Source organism: Poecile atricapillus, chromosome 3, assembly GCF_030490865.1.
Source record: "Poecile atricapillus isolate bPoeAtr1 chromosome 3, bPoeAtr1.hap1, whole genome shotgun sequence".
Classification (NCBI taxonomy): Eukaryota; Metazoa; Chordata; class Aves; order Passeriformes; family Paridae; genus Poecile; species Poecile atricapillus.
The window spans coordinates 79,279,011-79,296,561 of NC_081251.1; the positions used below are offsets into that span (position 1 = coordinate 79,279,011).

Below are 17,551 nucleotides of genomic sequence, written 5' to 3' on the forward strand. Positions count from 1 at the left end.
GCCTTTCCCTATAAAGGGAAAAGTGCAACATCAGATGTTTCAATGCATGCACATAGATAAACAGTTCTTTTATTACATATTAAGAACAGTTTGGTTTATGGCTTTTTAGAAGTATCTGAAAATCTTGTTTTATAATGACTTTAGCAGAGCTGTCCAATTTCCAAGATGTGCTTCTAAAGCAGGATGAGGTTTGTACCTGGTTTTTATTAAGTATATTACCAGCTAAAAATAAACCTAGTTGCTGACAGCAATGTGGACCCTCAATGTGTTTCATTAAAAATAATAATAATTCTTGGGGGCATGGTGGCAGAAATCAAGCTCTTTGTCTCCTGGACACTGTTTTGCTCATCTGGGAGAAGAAAGTAACCTGACAGTCTTTGAAATTTGAATACTCATTATATTTGAAATTACATTTGAAATTTGAATATTCATTAAGATCACTGGACTTAGAATGAAGCTTTAGTCAATTATGAACTTTAACCCCATGTTTTAGTGTATTCCTGGGCAAAATATGTGGCTTTATCATGCCTTGCAAGCTACTGGCAGAGAAGTTCTCTGGTAGTATGTATAAAATTATCTTGGGGTTGTATGTCAGAAGTTGAAAACCACAAGTGCAGAATTACAATTAGGGTGGTCTGATTTTTTTTTTCTTTTGTTTTTTGTTTTTTTGTTTTTTTGTTTTTTAAACCAGCATAGGGATGTGGTGATTCTCTGTAATTTGTTCCTTACTCAAGTCTGAGTGCCTTTGTGAAGAAGGGACTCAAACTGACTTAGGAGTTAAAGTTTCAGTGGAGGAATTCATAGGACGTCTGCAGGAGGTTGCTCTCTTACTGTGTTACTGAGCACAGGTTGAGGGCCAGTACCTTGAAAGAACCAATATTAAAAATATATATAGTCTGGCCAAAACTAGACAAAGGAAAATAAATTTTCTAGAAAAACACTGGGCTACTTTCCAGTCTTACTGTGTAAGCCTGTGCTACTACTGAAATTCATTCATCCAAGAATCATATGTCGCTGAAGCCTGTCTTTTTAAATACTGCTGCTATTTAGCAGTCAGAACTAAGAAGTCAATAAACCACATGCATTTAAGCTGAAAACATGATGTACCTCCTAATAAATTTGGAGATCACTTCTGTGGCACAGTTTAATCATGTGGGTTTGGTGAACATCAGTAATCACATGTTTTTGCGTGCTGGATAAAAGAAAGACTCTAAAAATTTGAAGTAGAGTTTTGATACCCGTTTTTGGAGCCTGGGAAAGCATGTATTCTGCAAGGGATTTTCACCAATATCTATGCAAGAATGAGAGAGCAAAGGAAAAAATCCAACCCACAAGCCAAACACTGGAAAGGAAAAGGTAGGGTTCTAATTTCTAGTTATTTTTGAAGAGTATTCAGCGGCGTGAATTCCCCTGCCCAGATCTGCATTGGCATAAATTGTAATTTGTTTCCTATCTTTAAAACTTAACTTTCAGTATGCAGTAAATTTAAAAAAAAAAAAAAAAAAATACAAAAAATCAGTAAAATGTAATGGCCAGATTAGGGACTTAGGTGTTTGCAAATGTGTTGCTCTGTAGGTTTTCCTCTCTTAAAGCCTGACCACAAAGTTTGACAGAAGACATGCTATGCATTGACCATAGTGGTATTGATATTTGTAAACATGAGAACAGATAACAGTATTTTACAAGGTATTTGTGTTTTAAAAACTAAGGGGAAAGCTTAGATCCTTTGATTACATGATGACCATTACAATAAACACAGACTTCTACACTAAAATTCAGTGCGCAAACAGGGCACTGTTTATTATCCATGTCTTAAATTGCATGGCTGCTTCACCTACTGCCATAGGTAAGTTTGCTGCCTGTAGTGCTTAATTGATACTACAAGTATCAAAGACACTGAAGTGCTATAAAGAGTTAAAATGATTAAAATATTTTGAATCTTTTGAAAATGGCCCCCATTTTCAACAGATGGTCACACCTGTGGCCTCTTCCCAGTGGTTTGGGAGTGGTCCTTTGTTAGAGCCTTCACTTGGGAAGCATCCTGTGCCAACCCTGCTCCTGCAGGCGCCTGGTTCCTGAAGTCAAGTGGGGAATTCCCCCCTCCTCTGTTTGTGCTGGCCCAGATCTTCGGGGAGAGCCGGCAGTACATGTGGTTCCTATTAGTTCAGAAAACAGAAACATCTGGGGAAGACATGAACAACTTATTTATTGGCTCAGTTCAGCAGGAGGAAAGTCTCTGACAGTTTGTGCTGGACAGAGAGATCTTCTCTATTATGTGCTGAAGCAGGGAGCAAATGCACATAAAATCACATGAAATCCAGCTCAAAACAGCAGGAGATGGGCAGTCATGCTGTCTTACACAGCCTTTCTCTCTTCCTGCCTATGGGGATGCCTCCTAAAAAAGTGAAGGGAAGGATTTTCTCATCCAGTGAAAGAGGGGAAGGATGCTGTGGAAGAACACTTCCTAGGGAGAGCAATGCATTTCCCAGAGTGATGCCCATATGGGTTTAACTTTAAGAAGAAAGGAAAGTGAACCAGTGGTGAACATCTTCGCTACGTGTTTACTGTAAAAAAACCAAACCACTATGGGTAATTCTTATTAACATGAAGGTAGAACAACTAGACCAGTTCCAGGAGGCCCCGCTTCATCAGGGTGTCAAGTCAGATGACTTCCAGAGGTTCCTGCTCATCTCCACCAGTCTGTGATTCTGTGACATCAGGCAGTTGGGTTAGACAGTGCAACATGGCCTAGCTAAAATAGTGTGGCTTATTTCCTCAATCCCTAAGGAAATGTGTCCCACCAGCAGAAGAGTATTGGTTTTTTCCTAATCTAGCTGCACCACCAATGATGTTCTGTAGCTTAACATTTCTATTTCTAAGCACAGCAGAACAAAATACAGTTCTCTAGCATTTGATGTGGGAGTAGCAAGGGCAGGACATGGCACATCAATAATCTGAATATGTTTGGTATGGGCAGGCTGGCTGTGCTCTCTTGCCTGGGGAGATAAAAGAGCAGATGGGACAAATTGCCCTTTGCAGGGGCATGTGTGTGTCACAGTCACATCAACCACAACTTGTGGTCCCTAGGGTACCCTGGGGAGCTGTTGTATGTGGGGATGTGGCAAATTACCATTAACAAATGCTCACATTCTCTTTCCTCACTTTCATTCTTCTCCATGAGATAAAAATAATTATTTCCATTAACTTTGGCCTGTTATTTCTCCTTCTCTGATGTGTTCTCCTTCTCACTTCTCAAGCGTCCCAATTTTTTCCTGTACTTATTCCTCAGAACACAGAGACTCTTCTTTGCCATTGACCCTGGAGGACAACTGCTTCTATTGGCATATGATCAAGCTTTGCTGGATTTCTCCAGAAAGCAGAGTGCCTTTATTAGAAAAATAAAAATTAGTATCTATGCCTTGGGTTAAGTGAGATAATTGACTTTTGCCACCTAGACTTGTGTGTATTTCAGTGAAATTTTTGAATAAAAGAGAGGTATGACAAATCCTCAGGGAGGAACTTGGTCATAATTACATAAAGAGAGTTAAAGAAGTCCAGTCACTTCATTAACTGACTCTTCATAAATCCTAAGAAAAGCTATCTGTCCTCTTGAGAGCAAAAGTTAACCTTACTATCCAACCCTAATGCATCTCTTCTGCTTTCACAGTTGCAGTCATTCAGCTGATGGAGCATCAGTTTATTCCAGGAACTTCCCTTTCTGTTCTACTGAGCAGTTTTATGGTTTTATACCCAATAAAAACTACTGTGTACACTTAACTCTGGGAACAGGCTAGAGCTATTTACTGAAGCAGAAAAGTATTGTATCAGGGTGAGAGACACCCTGTGAAGATAGGAAATGATTCTTGCTGGCATGAAGATATTTGAATAGCATTGTATAGTAAATACATTATGAGACAAATTTTTTGTATTCCACCTCTGCTGAAGACTTCAAGGGAGTTAGTACCTTAACCTTTAAATGCAGAGAACAAGATTGTCGGTGTGCTGTAAGTCTGCACACCCAGGTGCTAAATATCTGTCTTAATGCCATCAGGAACAGGGGTACTTTTGTACAAAGTTTCAGTTCAGGTATGATGTCACTGGAGGATCTGCTTTGTAATTCTGTGGAGAATCTTCTCTATTTAAATATTTATTTATTCCAGATTTTTTTTTCTTTCTCTCCTTTATGGGAATTCTTCCTTGTTTGATTTTTTTTAAAGACTATTTGTGTAGTTTCTGACCAAAGCCCCCACTGGCTGAGCTGCCCTCAGCTCGCTGTGGCACTGGTGCTCCTCACATACTGGAAAGATGCAGGCTGGGCAGGATGTTAGGCACGTGAGAGAAAGAATGCTTATCCTGAGAAAACTGGTGGAAAACACCTCTCTTTTGTTTCTGTGCCACTTGGAAAGGTTGCTCAGAAAGCTTCCCTGCAGGGCAGCTTTTGTAGGTACCGCTCTTCCTCTCCTCTGCTAGAGAGATGAGCAGAGTTATGTCTTGGAACAAGTTGAAGCACAACGCTGTGTCCCAGCAGCAGAACACATAAATGAAGGGAAGGAAAATGAGCTATGTTACAAGACAAAGGTTCATTTAGGAGTCTCATTTTTTCATTAGGGTGATTATTGTGAAGTTTAAGTTTATGTTCTGGTGGCACTTCTTTAAACTTGAATTATATAAATTTCCTGAACCACAGAAGATTAATAGCCTCACACTTTATACTTTTCCTCTGTAGAGTGAAAAAGTGTAATTAAAAAGAAGATATACAGTTGAATTAAATTTTTTAACTGCAGCTTGGAAATGCTTCACAGAATAGAAAACATAAAAGAAGCATGGGGTATTGTTGCGTGCTCTCCTGCAGACAATTGCAAACCATACTTGCTTTGTGAAGTCAAACTTTGTCTTGCTCGGTCAATCTTGCTTTTGTACTGGGAGCAAGGTGTCTCGCTCTACATGTCCACTTCTATTATGATGAGCAGAAGAGTCTAAATAGGTGGAGGGTGTTCTGTTATTTTTAGCAGAGAAAATGTGATTATGTGAAATCCCATTTGTTATCATGAGAGGTTTAGAAGCCTGTTTCTGCATGATAACAGTTCTCTCTTACCAGAGGTCAGGTTGGGAGAAGGGAGATTGTAGAAATAAAGCCTAGTCTGAGCCACCACTGAAAACATACCAATAATACCAGAGATTAGGCCCATTTCTGGACCATGCCACAATATAAGCCATTCTTTCCTTGGGGGGTATTGAGTGAGCCTAAATACAGCTGAAGACAAAATTATAGTGTGAGAATAACCAGCCGATACCAAACTCTTCCTGCACACCTTGCTCAAATAAATGACACTGAGCTGCTCTGAACAGACCCTCTAGATCAGAAGTGTTTCTCTTGGGTGTAGTGCCAGCCTCTTCTACTGCTCTGTCTGAATGTCAAGAGGAAGACTCCACCAAAAGGTGTTCAGACTGTTGCAGCTGGGCTGTCTCTTCCTCCTCTCGTTCTCAGGTACTGGGGATGCCAAAGCAAGGAGAATGACAGACTAGCCATGACCTTTTGTTGTAGACTTGTTTTGTTCTCAAATCCTGCAGCTGATCCCTTGTGCTTAGTTCCTCAGCTCTCATTTCCATGTTTAATGCCTCCCAGATCTATTATTTGAGTTAACAGGCAGTCAGGACTTACATTTTGGACACCCTTTGTTTCCAAAGCTTTCAGAAAAACAATCAATCTGCCTGGTAAGGTTTGCTCTCAGTTTGATGTTCCCTGCTGCTGATATGAGTATCTTTAATACCATATGGATTCTTATCACCCTAATCCTGGCATATTTTGTCTGTATGTGTATGTACAAGCAATGTAAAACCACCAGCCCTCTTTTACTGGAAATCAGAGATCCTGTGCACACTTCCTTCCCAGCTGAAATCTTGCTGCAGTCCAGACACATATTTTCATTTGCCAACTCTCAGCCACTCCAGCAAATGACTTCTATATAGCTCAGCAGTTGATTAATGCACCGTTAATGAGTCCCCTGTGAATCTGCTCCCTTCCCTGCCTCTGCCCATGTGCACTTCAAATGTCTGAGCATCCTGTATCTCCTGAGTTGTCTATAGTGATGGATCACTGTCCCCAGACAAAGACCCAGAGCACAGGGACTTGAGGGGCTCTTTTCTGAGTTGGGTAACCCCAGCTCAGCTTTCAGGCTGGAGCAAGATCAGTAGTATTGAAGTAAGATCATAAGTATTGAAGGACAGGACAACACTAGATGAGCAACAATTTTTTTTGTTTGTGGAGCTGTCTGAAAAGTTGGCAAAAAGCCCAAAAGGAAGGCTGTCAAAGCATCAGCTACAGCTGTCTTAAATGTTCCAGACTGTCTGTGCTTAATGCTGAGCTTGTTTTCACCTGACAGTTAAGTGAGCTGGCCTGGTCTGAGTACAAATGACTGAAACATGGAAAAAAGTCAGCTGCAAAAGTGCAGGGTGGTAAACAGCAAAGAAGTTGTTGAAACTTGAATCACTGTATCTGTGTTGTACTGTATGCCAGAATAACAGCACCATTCAGAATCCAGCCATTCTCTTCATTCATGAAGAAAGCCAGATCCACCTTCAGTGTTATCCCAAGCTGAATTTGTTATTTGGGCAAATGAAAGATCTGAGTAATGTTTAACCAAATTAAAAATGTAGCAAAGGCAGATATTAACTGTTTACTTTCCAAGGCTGATTCCTCAACTTTCCTCAGGTAAAATGTGAGTTCCCAATTGCTTAGTCTCCGATTCCTCTGGTTGGATAGTCTGAAACAATTTCCTACAGACAGACGTATGCATCAGTCCCTGACACTCACAAAAACCCGTCAAGTCTGATGCAAAACTAAGTGGCATTGCATTTAATTGCATTGTGCCATCACTCTGCTGGTACCAAGAGCTGTTACATAGATCCTGGACACCCCCTCACACCTTTACAGCAGTGCTTGTAGCTCAGGCTCTGATGATTTTTTTTCCTTATAATTGTTATAGGTATGGATTTCAGCAGCTCTGAACCAACTCCTGCTGAAGCCAGCAAGTTTCCATTGGTTTCATAAGGACTGTAATGGTACACTTGACTGGTATCAACATATCCTGTATCAACTCTGCTAGCTCAGCAAACTTGCTCCCCTTCCTTGCTATGGAGCGGGGTGGTCTGACAGCTACTGTCTCTCCAGGAAATGTATGCTTAAGTCTAGGCTTCCTGCTTTGGGGGTTTGTGGGCTTTTTTGCTTCTTATGGTGTTTGTTTTGGATTTTTAATATCTTATCTCAACTGGAATAAAGGATGTTAGTAAAATTCTGGGGGGTGGGCTGAGTCTGTGGGTGCCACACACACAGAAGAAGCAAGTATGAGATGACATTTGGCTTTCCCAGCCTACTGAAATCACTACAACCTGAGCAAGACTTTTAAAGGAAAACTCTTGTCTTGAATGAAGCTGCTTAGATTCCTCCTGCTTCATGAAGAAAGAGCAGCCTGTCTTGGTCTAGTATTGCTGTGGTGACCCAGTTGCAGGTTGGTGAGGGAGGTGTTCTTGGCTCTGAATCCACGCTGTCCCACTGGCCAGCCCCTGTGGTGTGCACACTGCACGGGCTATCTCTGGGCACTACACCTGCTCCACAGGCCCTTAGCTATTCATAGGAGCATTTTGTAAGTTCTCTTCAGCTTGTGCTCCTGATTTCACCAACTCAGCCTGAACGTAGGTCATTCCCCCATAGGGAGAAACTCTAGCTGAAAATAAATCAGAAGGGAACTACTGCTCATCAGTCTGCCCAGCCTCCTGTCCCACCCAGCTCTTGTTCCACTACCACGGGATTAGGGAAGATGTGATAATTTCTAAGACAGCTCTGAAGTAAGAAGGCTTGTGTAGCAGACTGAGGAAAAAAAGACCAAGGGGCGGGGGAGATGCTTCATCGTGAAGAAATGTTTTACATTTGCAGTAACAGCCACCCTTCACCACAGGACTGCCTTCATTTTGTGAGAGATTGCTCTGCAAGGGCACGTCAAGACCTGTTTGGCCCTGAGATTTCCATTCCTGGCACTCCTGACTATATACCCAGGCCAAAAGAGCACAGATTGGTCCCCAGTGCCAGGAGTATATAGATGCCAGCACTATATATAGGAGGGAAAAAGAGAAAGGAAAACCAGTCTGTGGGCTTGAAAATAGGGGAGGCGGAAGTAAAATGAAATGCCAGAGGGAAGAACATAGCAGAGGAGATTGTGCAGGCTGAGGAGAGATTAAGAGGTATTAGAAAAAAAAAAGCAAAAGACATGGGAGACTTCAGATCAATGCTGAGGCAAGCAGCAGGGAATGTTCTTAGCAAGGAGCATTAGGATGTTGAACACAGATGGCAAGGCATGAAAGGCAGACAGACCTGAGAAGCTGTAAGGGCAACATGGAGGAAAAATCTTAAAATCCAGGAATGGGAAGAAGATAAAAGTATATGAACAAATATCTAAAATAATAATACTTTCCAAATCAGAAATAATAATTTTCTTGATGTTAGAAAGCTGTATATAAACTAAGCAATGGTAGTGTAAGAATAATTTTATTTAATATTTTGGTAACATAATGATACATCTCAAAATGACCATAGAATTTAGCTTGCTAAATGACTGCATGCATTCTAAATAGGTGCTACTAAATTTGAGTAATGTCACAGATTACATGAGGCATTATGTGACCAACAGCTATATAGTGTGTAACCCCCTGACTGACATGAGCAGTGTGGATGGATTTTGCACTAGTAGCCAATGCACAGTCAAAGCTTTTGGAAAAGTACAAAATTGCAAAAGCCATTTTTTATTAAAATATGAATTGATGAGCCTTGCATTAGAATAGCTATTCAGCTGAAGGTTACATAATTTATTTGTTTTAATAACAGGACTTAAAGAGGCGAAAGAAAAATTGTTCTGCTAGCATTTGATCTAATGTAGATCTCCACATGAAAATGCCAAGTATCTTATAAAGCTTTTCACAGGTATAGGCTAAGTTCTGTGATATCACAAACTTGTACACAATTCAGAAAAACACCTGAGGTTACTCCATGTGTGTGTAGCAGAAAGCTTTTTTTAGCTCTAAAAAGAGATGTCATATGAAGTCAGAGACTTTAAACAGGTACATTATTAGTGTGGGGGGTTATAGAGCGGTGCTTGTAGGCTGGATTCAGGTTTCTAAAATCAGTAGCGTACTTGTACATAAGATTGGGGTTGTGTTGTTAACTCAGATCTTCCCAGTGTCAGCAGGAGCTCTGTTCCAGCTGCCAGCATGACTACGACTGGCCATCTATTGGAAGTCACAGTGCAAATCCTTACTTGCTTAGGTCTCATCAGAGCTACTTCACTGTGTAGCACTGTAATCTTGTTTTTTTAGCTCTACTAATACTTTATCTGGTGCTCAGCTGAGCACAGCAAGTCGTGTGAGGCACTCTCCTGTCTGATGGAATTCATACGTGACTGAGGGCAACCCGCAGCCCTGAAGAAGTGCCCAACACTTTTCAAATCAGGCATTTACACAGGGCTGTTTGCCTTCTAGAGAAACAATGTTTGTTTCACAAAGCTGCATAACTGGAGGTTCAACGCCATAAAGTTTCATGTGTGTTTTACTTTAAAATAATATGTGGGTTCTTTTAAATTTTATGAACTTTGCCTCACAAATATTGTAAAAGTACTTTTTCTTCAGTTAATGGGTACTTTAATTAGGATGTGTAATGCTACTTTTCCTTCTGAGGCTTTGTTCCAAACAAATTGTACTAAAAGTACATAGTTCATGTTCAGATATACTATTTAACTCAACCTAACAGAGTGACTAATGAGTATGGGTATTATTTGCTGTATGCTTTACTTGAGGCTTGTGGCATTAATGTTTTAGTATAAAAATGTGATACATTTTTAATATTAAAAACAATCCAATCTCACTCCTACCTAACTTGGCCGATGTGGATTTTACTGGACTTAACTATGTGCTTAGGGACAACAGTATTATCTCCTTCATAAAGAACCATAAAGTTCAGCTGTACCTTTATAAATCTGATTCAAATGTTTACTTTGTTAAGGAACATGCTAATGAACAGATTAGCATATGATTTGTATCACCCTTGCCATCTAATGACTTAGAAATTCTGGTCTTTCAAAACTTTGTGGAAAGTTACTATATTAGGACATGCTGTTGCTTTTCATATAAAACATGAATTTTAGTATCAAGCACACTCTCAAGCAAAAGTTTTATTTTTTTCAGGCATTTATGTAAACATTTTGGAATGCTGAAGGCAAGACTTTACATTGCCATTTTACCAAAAATCATGTGAACACTTATTATTGAGGCATTAACGTACATCCCAGCAGCCACAACACCAGAGCTGCCATGAGCCTATGGCAATTTCCTGCAGAGTAAATTTAGAAGCAGGCTGCAGTGTTCTGAGCACCTGCTTTTGTTTGTTTTTAATAAGAAATTTCACTTCTGAATATGGAGTCACTGAAGGCAAACTTAGAGTTAAGGCATCATGGATGGAGACATGGAAAGGATTACAGAGACAGTTCCTGGAGATGCTCCAACCAGTCAGTAGATAAAAAGCACTTTACAATGATAACTTCTGTGAACAAACTAGAAAAGAAAAGGCTTACTTTCAAATTGCATATGTTTTACCATTTAATATATTGTTCCCCTGGCTCTCCTTCTAGAATTAAAAAGATAACTGAATTATACCTTGTGCAACTTTTCTTCCTGCTTTTATAATGTGTAATATTGGCTATGTACCAAAAATATTACCAGAACAAGCTCTGAGTTATACAAATGTAAAAAGAGAGGGGGATTATCTGTAGATGCAAGGTTTATTGCTTAGGCATTTGCTGACAGCTGACTTTCACTGGCTGCTTTCTCTGCTTGCAGTCTTTGGACAGCCTGATCTAGCAAATCCATCGTATCTCTAAGCGTAACATTCAAGGTGAATGGCTTAGGTTTAATGGTCAGCCCATAGGTAAAGTCCATTTTAGGGTCCTCGTTTGGATTAGCAGTAAAATTGCACTGATGCACCAGTATGGAGGTAAAGAGAAAGAGCTGCACCTTGGATAACTCCTCTCCAATACACCGCCGCTTTCCCAAGGAGAAAATCATCACACTGCTAGTGAGATCTTTATTGATGAACCCATTCTCATCCAGGAATCTTGTTGGATCAAAATCCTCCGGGTTGGACCATTTTGCTGGGTCATGATTCACTGACCACTGATTGACAAAGATGACGGTGTCCTTGGGAATGAGGTAGCCCATGATGAAGGTGTTGGTTGTGGTGGCGTGCGGGATAGTCACAGGCACAAAGCTGCTGAAACGCATGGATTCGTACAGGAAAGCCATGATGTAGGGCAGGTGAGGCTGATCTTCAACACACGGCAGACGGTCTCTTCCAACAATCCTATCCACTTCCTCTTGCATTTTAGCCTGCACTTTCGGGTACCTGTCATTTAAAGCAAGAATGCATGTGCGTACATAACACTTTCAAAGGATTTTTCTTACAAATAATGTAAACATTTTTCACAGAATCTCACTGCTATTCTAAATGATGCAGTTTGAGCAGGAATGTGTAGACCTCAGTTGAAAACTTTGAGAAAAAAACGAACGTCCCATGCGTAATTTTACATCCATGGTCTAATTTTAGATTTGCTCAGTTTTTACTTCAATATTCCACATAACTGATTCTCAACATGAAGAATAACAGTAGCCTAAAGTGTGTTGAAACTGAATATTCTGATCCAATTTTGAAAGTTAATTCTAAAACTAGAATTACTTGTCTCTTCTAAGTACTGGATTTTCCACAGGAACAAGGATTTGATTTTCCAACTCTGTATGTGACTTTTAAAAGTTAGTATGGAGTTTGTTATCACTAGATATATTTAATACCTTTGAAAGCCTGGAGGTTTCTAAACTAGAAAAAAAAAACAAAACAAAACAAATATTGAATTGTCAGAATGGCTTTATGAACATCCCACTTTTAGTTTGAGAAGATATTTTCTAATTAATATCAAATTATATTTTCCCTATAACGTATTTAAAGATGACTGTCTTGAAGTCTGGACATTTTGGAAGACTACACAGTAACCAAATAAGATCAAAATGTTAATACATCTTTTTCTTGTCTAAAAACACACATTCTGCCCAGGAGCCTTCATTTGCTTTAAGTATTCAAGTTTGGCTTCTGCATCCTTGCTTTTTCATCTTGCAGCAGACTCACATATCAAATGCTGGGCGAACATGAGAAATGGGGAGAAACCCAAAAGTTCCGTGAACACTGGGCATCACACCCTTAGCTGGAGCGTTAAATATTTGCCTGTTTTTCAAGACATGACTGAGTAAATAATGTTTGCATAAACCAACAAATTACGCAGGCAGTGAAAGTAAAAGCCGAAGAGAGAGTCAGTAAAAGAGTAAAAGGCAAGCGAGTCAGTGTAATGGCACCTTGTCTGAAAGCACCTCCCGTGTCCGAGTTTCCCCGGCGGACGGGCCGGTGCCAGGGCAGCGCTCCCGCCGGCTGCCCGAGGGCTCTGCCTTGCCCAGTCACGCAATGGCAAGGAAGGCACACGCAACGGCAGCTCAGCATAATAGCGGGTTTGTCAACCGGTGCACGAACTCTTTATCGTGCTTAAGCAGCTGTTATCCTGTTCCTATGATCTCCTTGATCTTGACCTGCTAAAATCTCTTACTTTCAGGTTTTACTCGGCCGCCTTTCTGCCAGCCTCTCCTTATGCACCATAACCCGACCGCCTGAGTAGGGTGGGATTTCTTTTATACTTTCTTATCTCTTTCTGGCAGGTTTCCCAGAGCTTCCGTGTCAGTTAATCGGAGCCCTCTGAGGCACCCGGCTCTGCACGGGCTGGCGCTGCCCGCTCTCGCAGACCCGCGTCCCGACGGTGGCTCCCCTCCGGGGCCGCGCTCCCGGCTATGCCCGGGGCCGGAGCTCCACGCGCTGGCTCGGGCCGGCTGCTCCCGCCTCGGGAGCCCTCCCAGCAGCGCCTTTGCCAGTGCGGCGCAGTTTAAACGGGGCTCCCCCGGGGCTGCCGGGCGCTCACACCCCGGGCGGGATCCCACGTCCCCCCTGTACCCCGGGCCGGAGTGCTGCCGCCTCCGCCGGCGCTTACCTGATGAGGAAGATGAGGAGCCACTGCAGGGCGGTGGAGAGGGTGTCCTGGCTGGCGCCGAAGATGTCGGTGACGGTGGCGGGCACGTGCTCGAGCTGTAGCCGCGGCTGCTCCCGCTGCAGGCGGATGAAGGCGTCCATCATGTCGCGGGGGGCGGCCCCGGGGCGCAGGCTGCGCTGGTGCTGCAGGAACTTGCCGCGGACGAAGCCGTAGAAGTCGCGGTTGAGGTCGCGGAAGGCGCGGTAGGCGGCGCGGACGGGGCTGGGGAAGCGCTGGAGCCAGGGCAGCGCATCCAGCAGGCTGCCGGCGCCCACCGCCCGCCCGAACTGCTCGTTGCGCCCCACGATGCGCAGGAACTCGCCGTCGCCGTGGCTGTAGCGGCGGCCGAAGCACAGGGCGCTCATCACGTTGGCCACGGCCACCACCAGGACGCGCGAGGGGTCGAGGAAGGCGCCGCCGGCGCTGCCGCGCACCAGCAGCGCCACCAGGGCCCGCGCCTCGCCCACCAGGTGCCGCTCGAGCAGGCGGCGGGTGCCCGGGCTGCCCGTGGAGAAGGCGCGCACCGTGGCGTGCGCCGCCCGCCGGTGCAGCTTCCAGAGCTCCGAGTATCCGCCGAAGGCCAGGCTGAGCCCGCCCGACACCAGCTGGAAGGACGGGAAGGGCGGGCGGCCGGCGAAGGCGGCCCCCTGGCGGACGAGGGCCTGGCGGATGGCGCGCTCCCCGTTCAGCACCACCACGGGCCAGCGCCCCAGGCGCAGCTGGAACACGGCGCCGTAGGTGCTGGCCAGCCGGGCGAAGGAGAGGTGCGGGGCGCTGCCCAGCTGCGCCGCGTTGCCGATCAGGGGCCAGGGGAAAGGGCCCGGCGGCGCCCGGCGCTGGCCCTGCCGCCGGCGCTGCTGATGCTGCAGGAGGAGCTTGCCCAGGTGGATGGCGACGAGCAGGCAGAGGAGGAGCAGGAGGGAGCTTTGTAAAGGGGGAATGCCGCGCAGCGCTTCCCCGAGCCTCTCGAGGGCCATGCTGCAAGGGAAAGGGAGAGGTCAGCAGGCAGCGTCCCCGCGGGCAGGGGGAAGCCCGGACGGGGCGCGCTGGCGGGGCCGAGGCGAAGTGCCGGCAGCTCCGCCAGCGCTCGGAGTCCGGGCAAGTCCTCGCTCCTCGTGTGCCTAAAGCCCCCCGAATCCTGTGCGAAAAACAAGGGAGAATCGATAATCGAGTGGCAAGCTCTTAATGAGAGATCGAAGTCGTGTTTGGCGGGGCAGGCGCTGATCTCTCTCCGCCGGTAGGAAAAGTTCTCAGCGAGAGATCCAACAGGTCACGGCTGAGAGGCACAGTGGGAAGCTGGAGGATGCTTTTTCCTGACGAGCCTCCGCAGATGCAGGCAGTTGCCGTGCGCCGGAGACAGGTTAATTCCGGTGCTGCGCATCCCTGCCCTCGGCGAAAAATCCCCTGCAAGAAACGGGTTACCCGCCCCACTGTCGGAATTTCCCGCTGCTTCAGGGAAACCTCCGCACACGGCCACGGAGCCCTCTCCGTCCCGAGCCATTCCCTCCTCCCCGCACCTTCGGGCCCGTCGCAGCACCGCAGGCTGGCGGTCTGCGGTCCCGGGGTTGGGCTGCGGAGGATGCCTGAGGACTCTGCTGTGGCAATGCTGACTGGTCCCGCTTCCCATCCCCGTGCCCGGGGGCAGCCCGCTCCTACCATTTGCTACAGCCTTTCAGAAGCAGAGAGGGAATGAAGGGGTGAAATAAGCGGCGGGCTCTGGTAGTAGAACTGACCTGTTGCACGCTGCTACCATCCGAGACCTTGAGGAGGATGGAGAGGAGCTGTGCAGCCGGCGGCAGCTTTAATGGACAGCTGCGGCTCCGAGGGCGGCGACGGCGGCGTTCAGATCCAAACCTTTGGGAAACTCATTTAGGAGCCCCGGTACCTGTCAGCCGGAGCTTGGCGGGTCATGCGCAGCCAAGTGCCAGTTGCGCCCGATCCCAGCGCAGTTATCACCTTCCCAGCTCTTTAACCCTTCGGAGCTCGCCCCAAGGCAGCCACCTGCCCCGAACAGCCCCGCGGACCGGGAGCGAGCGGGCTGCTGCGCCCCCTCCCTCCCTCTCTCCCTCCCACCCGCCTGCTGGGCTGCGGGGATGGGACGGGGCCAGCCCAGTCCGCTGCAGGGAGCGAGGTCGAGGGGCTCAGAGGGCGCGGAGAGGACGGCTCGCTGCTCTCAGGCTCAGCCAGAAACGGCGCCGCCACCTCGGGGCTCTTGGCATTGCCAGCCCCGGCTTTAAACCCGCCGGCATCCGCGGTGCGCGGCGCGGTGCGGGCGGGACGCGGACGGCCCCGCTGGCAAATCGCCGCTGCCTGGCCCGTCCCCTGGCTTGAGGGGTCGCAGTTATTTGCCAGCTGCCCTTGGGCCCTCGCCAAGCGGAGCGGCTGAGCCACGGATGGTTTTATGGCCGGGGCCAAAAGTTTTAGCGGAGGAGGTGCCGGGAGGGGAGCGGGGTGGCGGGCGGGCTCGCAGCTCTCGCTGTCGGGAGGCGAAGTCTCGCCTGCATCTTAGGGGCTGAGGAAGCCGTAGAGCTTCCCCTCCTCCGCCTGTCGCCTCCCCGTTGCGTGCGGAGTTAGCATTGCGTGAGCCGGGGCTGGAAAGCCTCCAGCCATCTCCTCCCCGGGCCCCTACCCCTCCTCGCAATACCTGACACCAGCTCCGGGGAGAATGAGCCTGGGAAGCGCCGGGCAGCTCGCACCTCGGCCGGCTCCGGTGCCCTCCGGCCTCGCCTCCGCCCTGAGTTCGCTTCTCTCCCGCTTACGGCGCCTTTTTACTCTTAAATCTGGCGCCTCCGCCCGCACTGGGAGAGCTGGCAAGAGGCGTGTGGGCACGGCGCTCCAAGCCCCCCCGGGCTTTCCGGCGCCCCAGGAGAACCGGGACTGCAAAACCCCCAGATATGGAGGAAATCGTTCCTCAAGAAAACAGAAAATACAACATTTATTTCAGATTCCTTACAGTCACGTCATGAGAAGAAAATACGATGTTTTGGTAGCATTTAGGGATTAGACAAAATTAGATGCTGGGAGTCAGCCCAGCTCAGGGTGTGAGCCTGGTCCTGGCCAGGCTGCTACTGCTTCTGTCTTTGCTAAAAAGTGTAATCCTGCCTGTTGTCACTGTCCCAAGCTCTTCCAGACGGTGATGCTCCTTCTTGCTCAGACTAGCATCAGCTTTGGATCATCTGTTGGCTTGGAGCTTCTTCCTGTTATTGCCAAGTAACAGAGGTGTCAAAACCACTTTTCCTGAGCAGTGCTGGGAAAAGTGAGCTTTCCTTTCCCAGTCTCACTTCTAGGGTGAAGTGGAAGGATATTGCACACATACCCCCAGCTTCAAAAAATGAGCAAAGACAGCTCCATCCCTATGGGACTAAGGTTAGGGTGTTCTGATATCTCCATCACTATCAGAAGATTGAACCCAAAATTTTACTCAGCTATGGAAAAGTTGTCACTACTCCCTCCTTCTTCTCATGTCAAAGAAGAGATATCTTCTGGCAAAGTTCCAGAAGAAGATCTGGATGGCAATGATTTTTTCCACTGAACAGAAGATCTGTTCCAGGCACTGGATCTGGGTGGTAAGGACTAGCTTGGATCAGTTTCCTGAGCTTTATATTATAGTGCTGGGCATTTGCTATTGCCAGCAGGTAAATCTGCCCTTTTCTTGGTGACTGTGGTACAAAGTTGCCTAAACTCTAGGCATTCCGGCTCTCCTTAGTGAGTCCCTAAACCTAATTTGATTCAGCAACTAAACTATTTGTATTGCGATTGGATTGTTCCTGGCTACTTGCAGGAAGTACAGAGAAAATAATACATTTCCACTATCAAAATTTAAGGCAGGAGCCTAGAAGTTTTAGATCCTGGTACTTTTTTTCTGTAAGAAAAATCTTTTATTTCACTTCTCTTTGGTCTTCAGGATTTCTGTCTCTATTAGGAGAGAAAGAAAACCTATTTTAGATATTTTCTTCTGTGGTGATAGTACCAGCTGGTCCCCCTGTACTATTTGCAGCTTTGGCTCCCTATTGCAGTTATTACAGACTAAGTATTCTTTTGACTGTATACACTGAATGTTCACCCAATTTTTTAGGCTCTGATTCTGTGTGACCTTGATTAGTCCCTTGGTCTCTGTTACATTCTACAAATTGCCCACCACTATATTTATTCTTCTCACTTCTTTTGTTTGTAGAAGCATAGGAGTTCAGAATTGCTCTTAAAAGAATGGATGTTCTTTTTTTTTCCCAGTTCTAGGGACTTAACTGAGATGCAGATCCTGAAACCAGTCCCAGATTCCTGAGTTGGTTGGTTTTGTTAGGCACTGAAGACTGACTCTCTGGAAATGTATGCCATGTAAAATGAATTATTTCTGAGGTCTAGAAAATCCTGCTTGATATAATATATGGAAA

General features: G+C 45.9%; 1 protein-coding gene across 2 annotated transcripts; it reads right to left on the bottom strand.

Moving 5' to 3' along the window:
• Positions 1 to 8,498: 8,498 nt before the first annotated feature.
• LOC131577141 (cytochrome P450 1B1) lies at positions 8,499 to 15,411 on the bottom strand. 2 transcript variants are annotated; one of them, XM_058834584.1, is made up of 3 exons: positions 14,894 to 15,411; positions 13,122 to 14,564; positions 8,499 to 11,443 (listed from the first exon to the last, which is right to left on the bottom strand). In XM_058834584.1, the coding sequence occupies exons 2-3, from the start codon at positions 14,135 to 14,137 to the stop codon at positions 10,831 to 10,833; spliced, it is 1,629 nt and encodes a 542-aa protein (XP_058690567.1). In that variant the 5' UTR covers positions 14,138 to 14,564; positions 14,894 to 15,411; the 3' UTR covers positions 8,499 to 10,830. The 2 variants fall into 2 exon arrangements, with proteins under 2 accessions (XP_058690567.1, XP_058690565.1); XM_058834582.1 differs by having other exon boundaries at positions 13,122 to 14,138; positions 14,894 to 15,408.
• Positions 15,412 to 17,551: the final 2,140 nt, after the last annotated feature.

Bases quoted from the DNA above. Each gene is read 5' to 3' on its own strand.
- LOC131577141 (XM_058834582.1), bottom strand. From the start codon at position 14,913: ATGGTAGCAGCGTGCAACAG. The intron at 14,139-14,893 runs GTCAGTTCTACT...TTTCCCTTGCAG, and splicing joins ATGGTAGCAGCGTGCAACAG to CATGGCCCTCGAGAGGCTCG. The intron at 11,444-13,121 runs GTAAGCGCCGGC...TTTAAATGACAG, and splicing joins CTCCTCATCTTCCTCATCAG to GTACCCGAAAGTGCAGGCTA.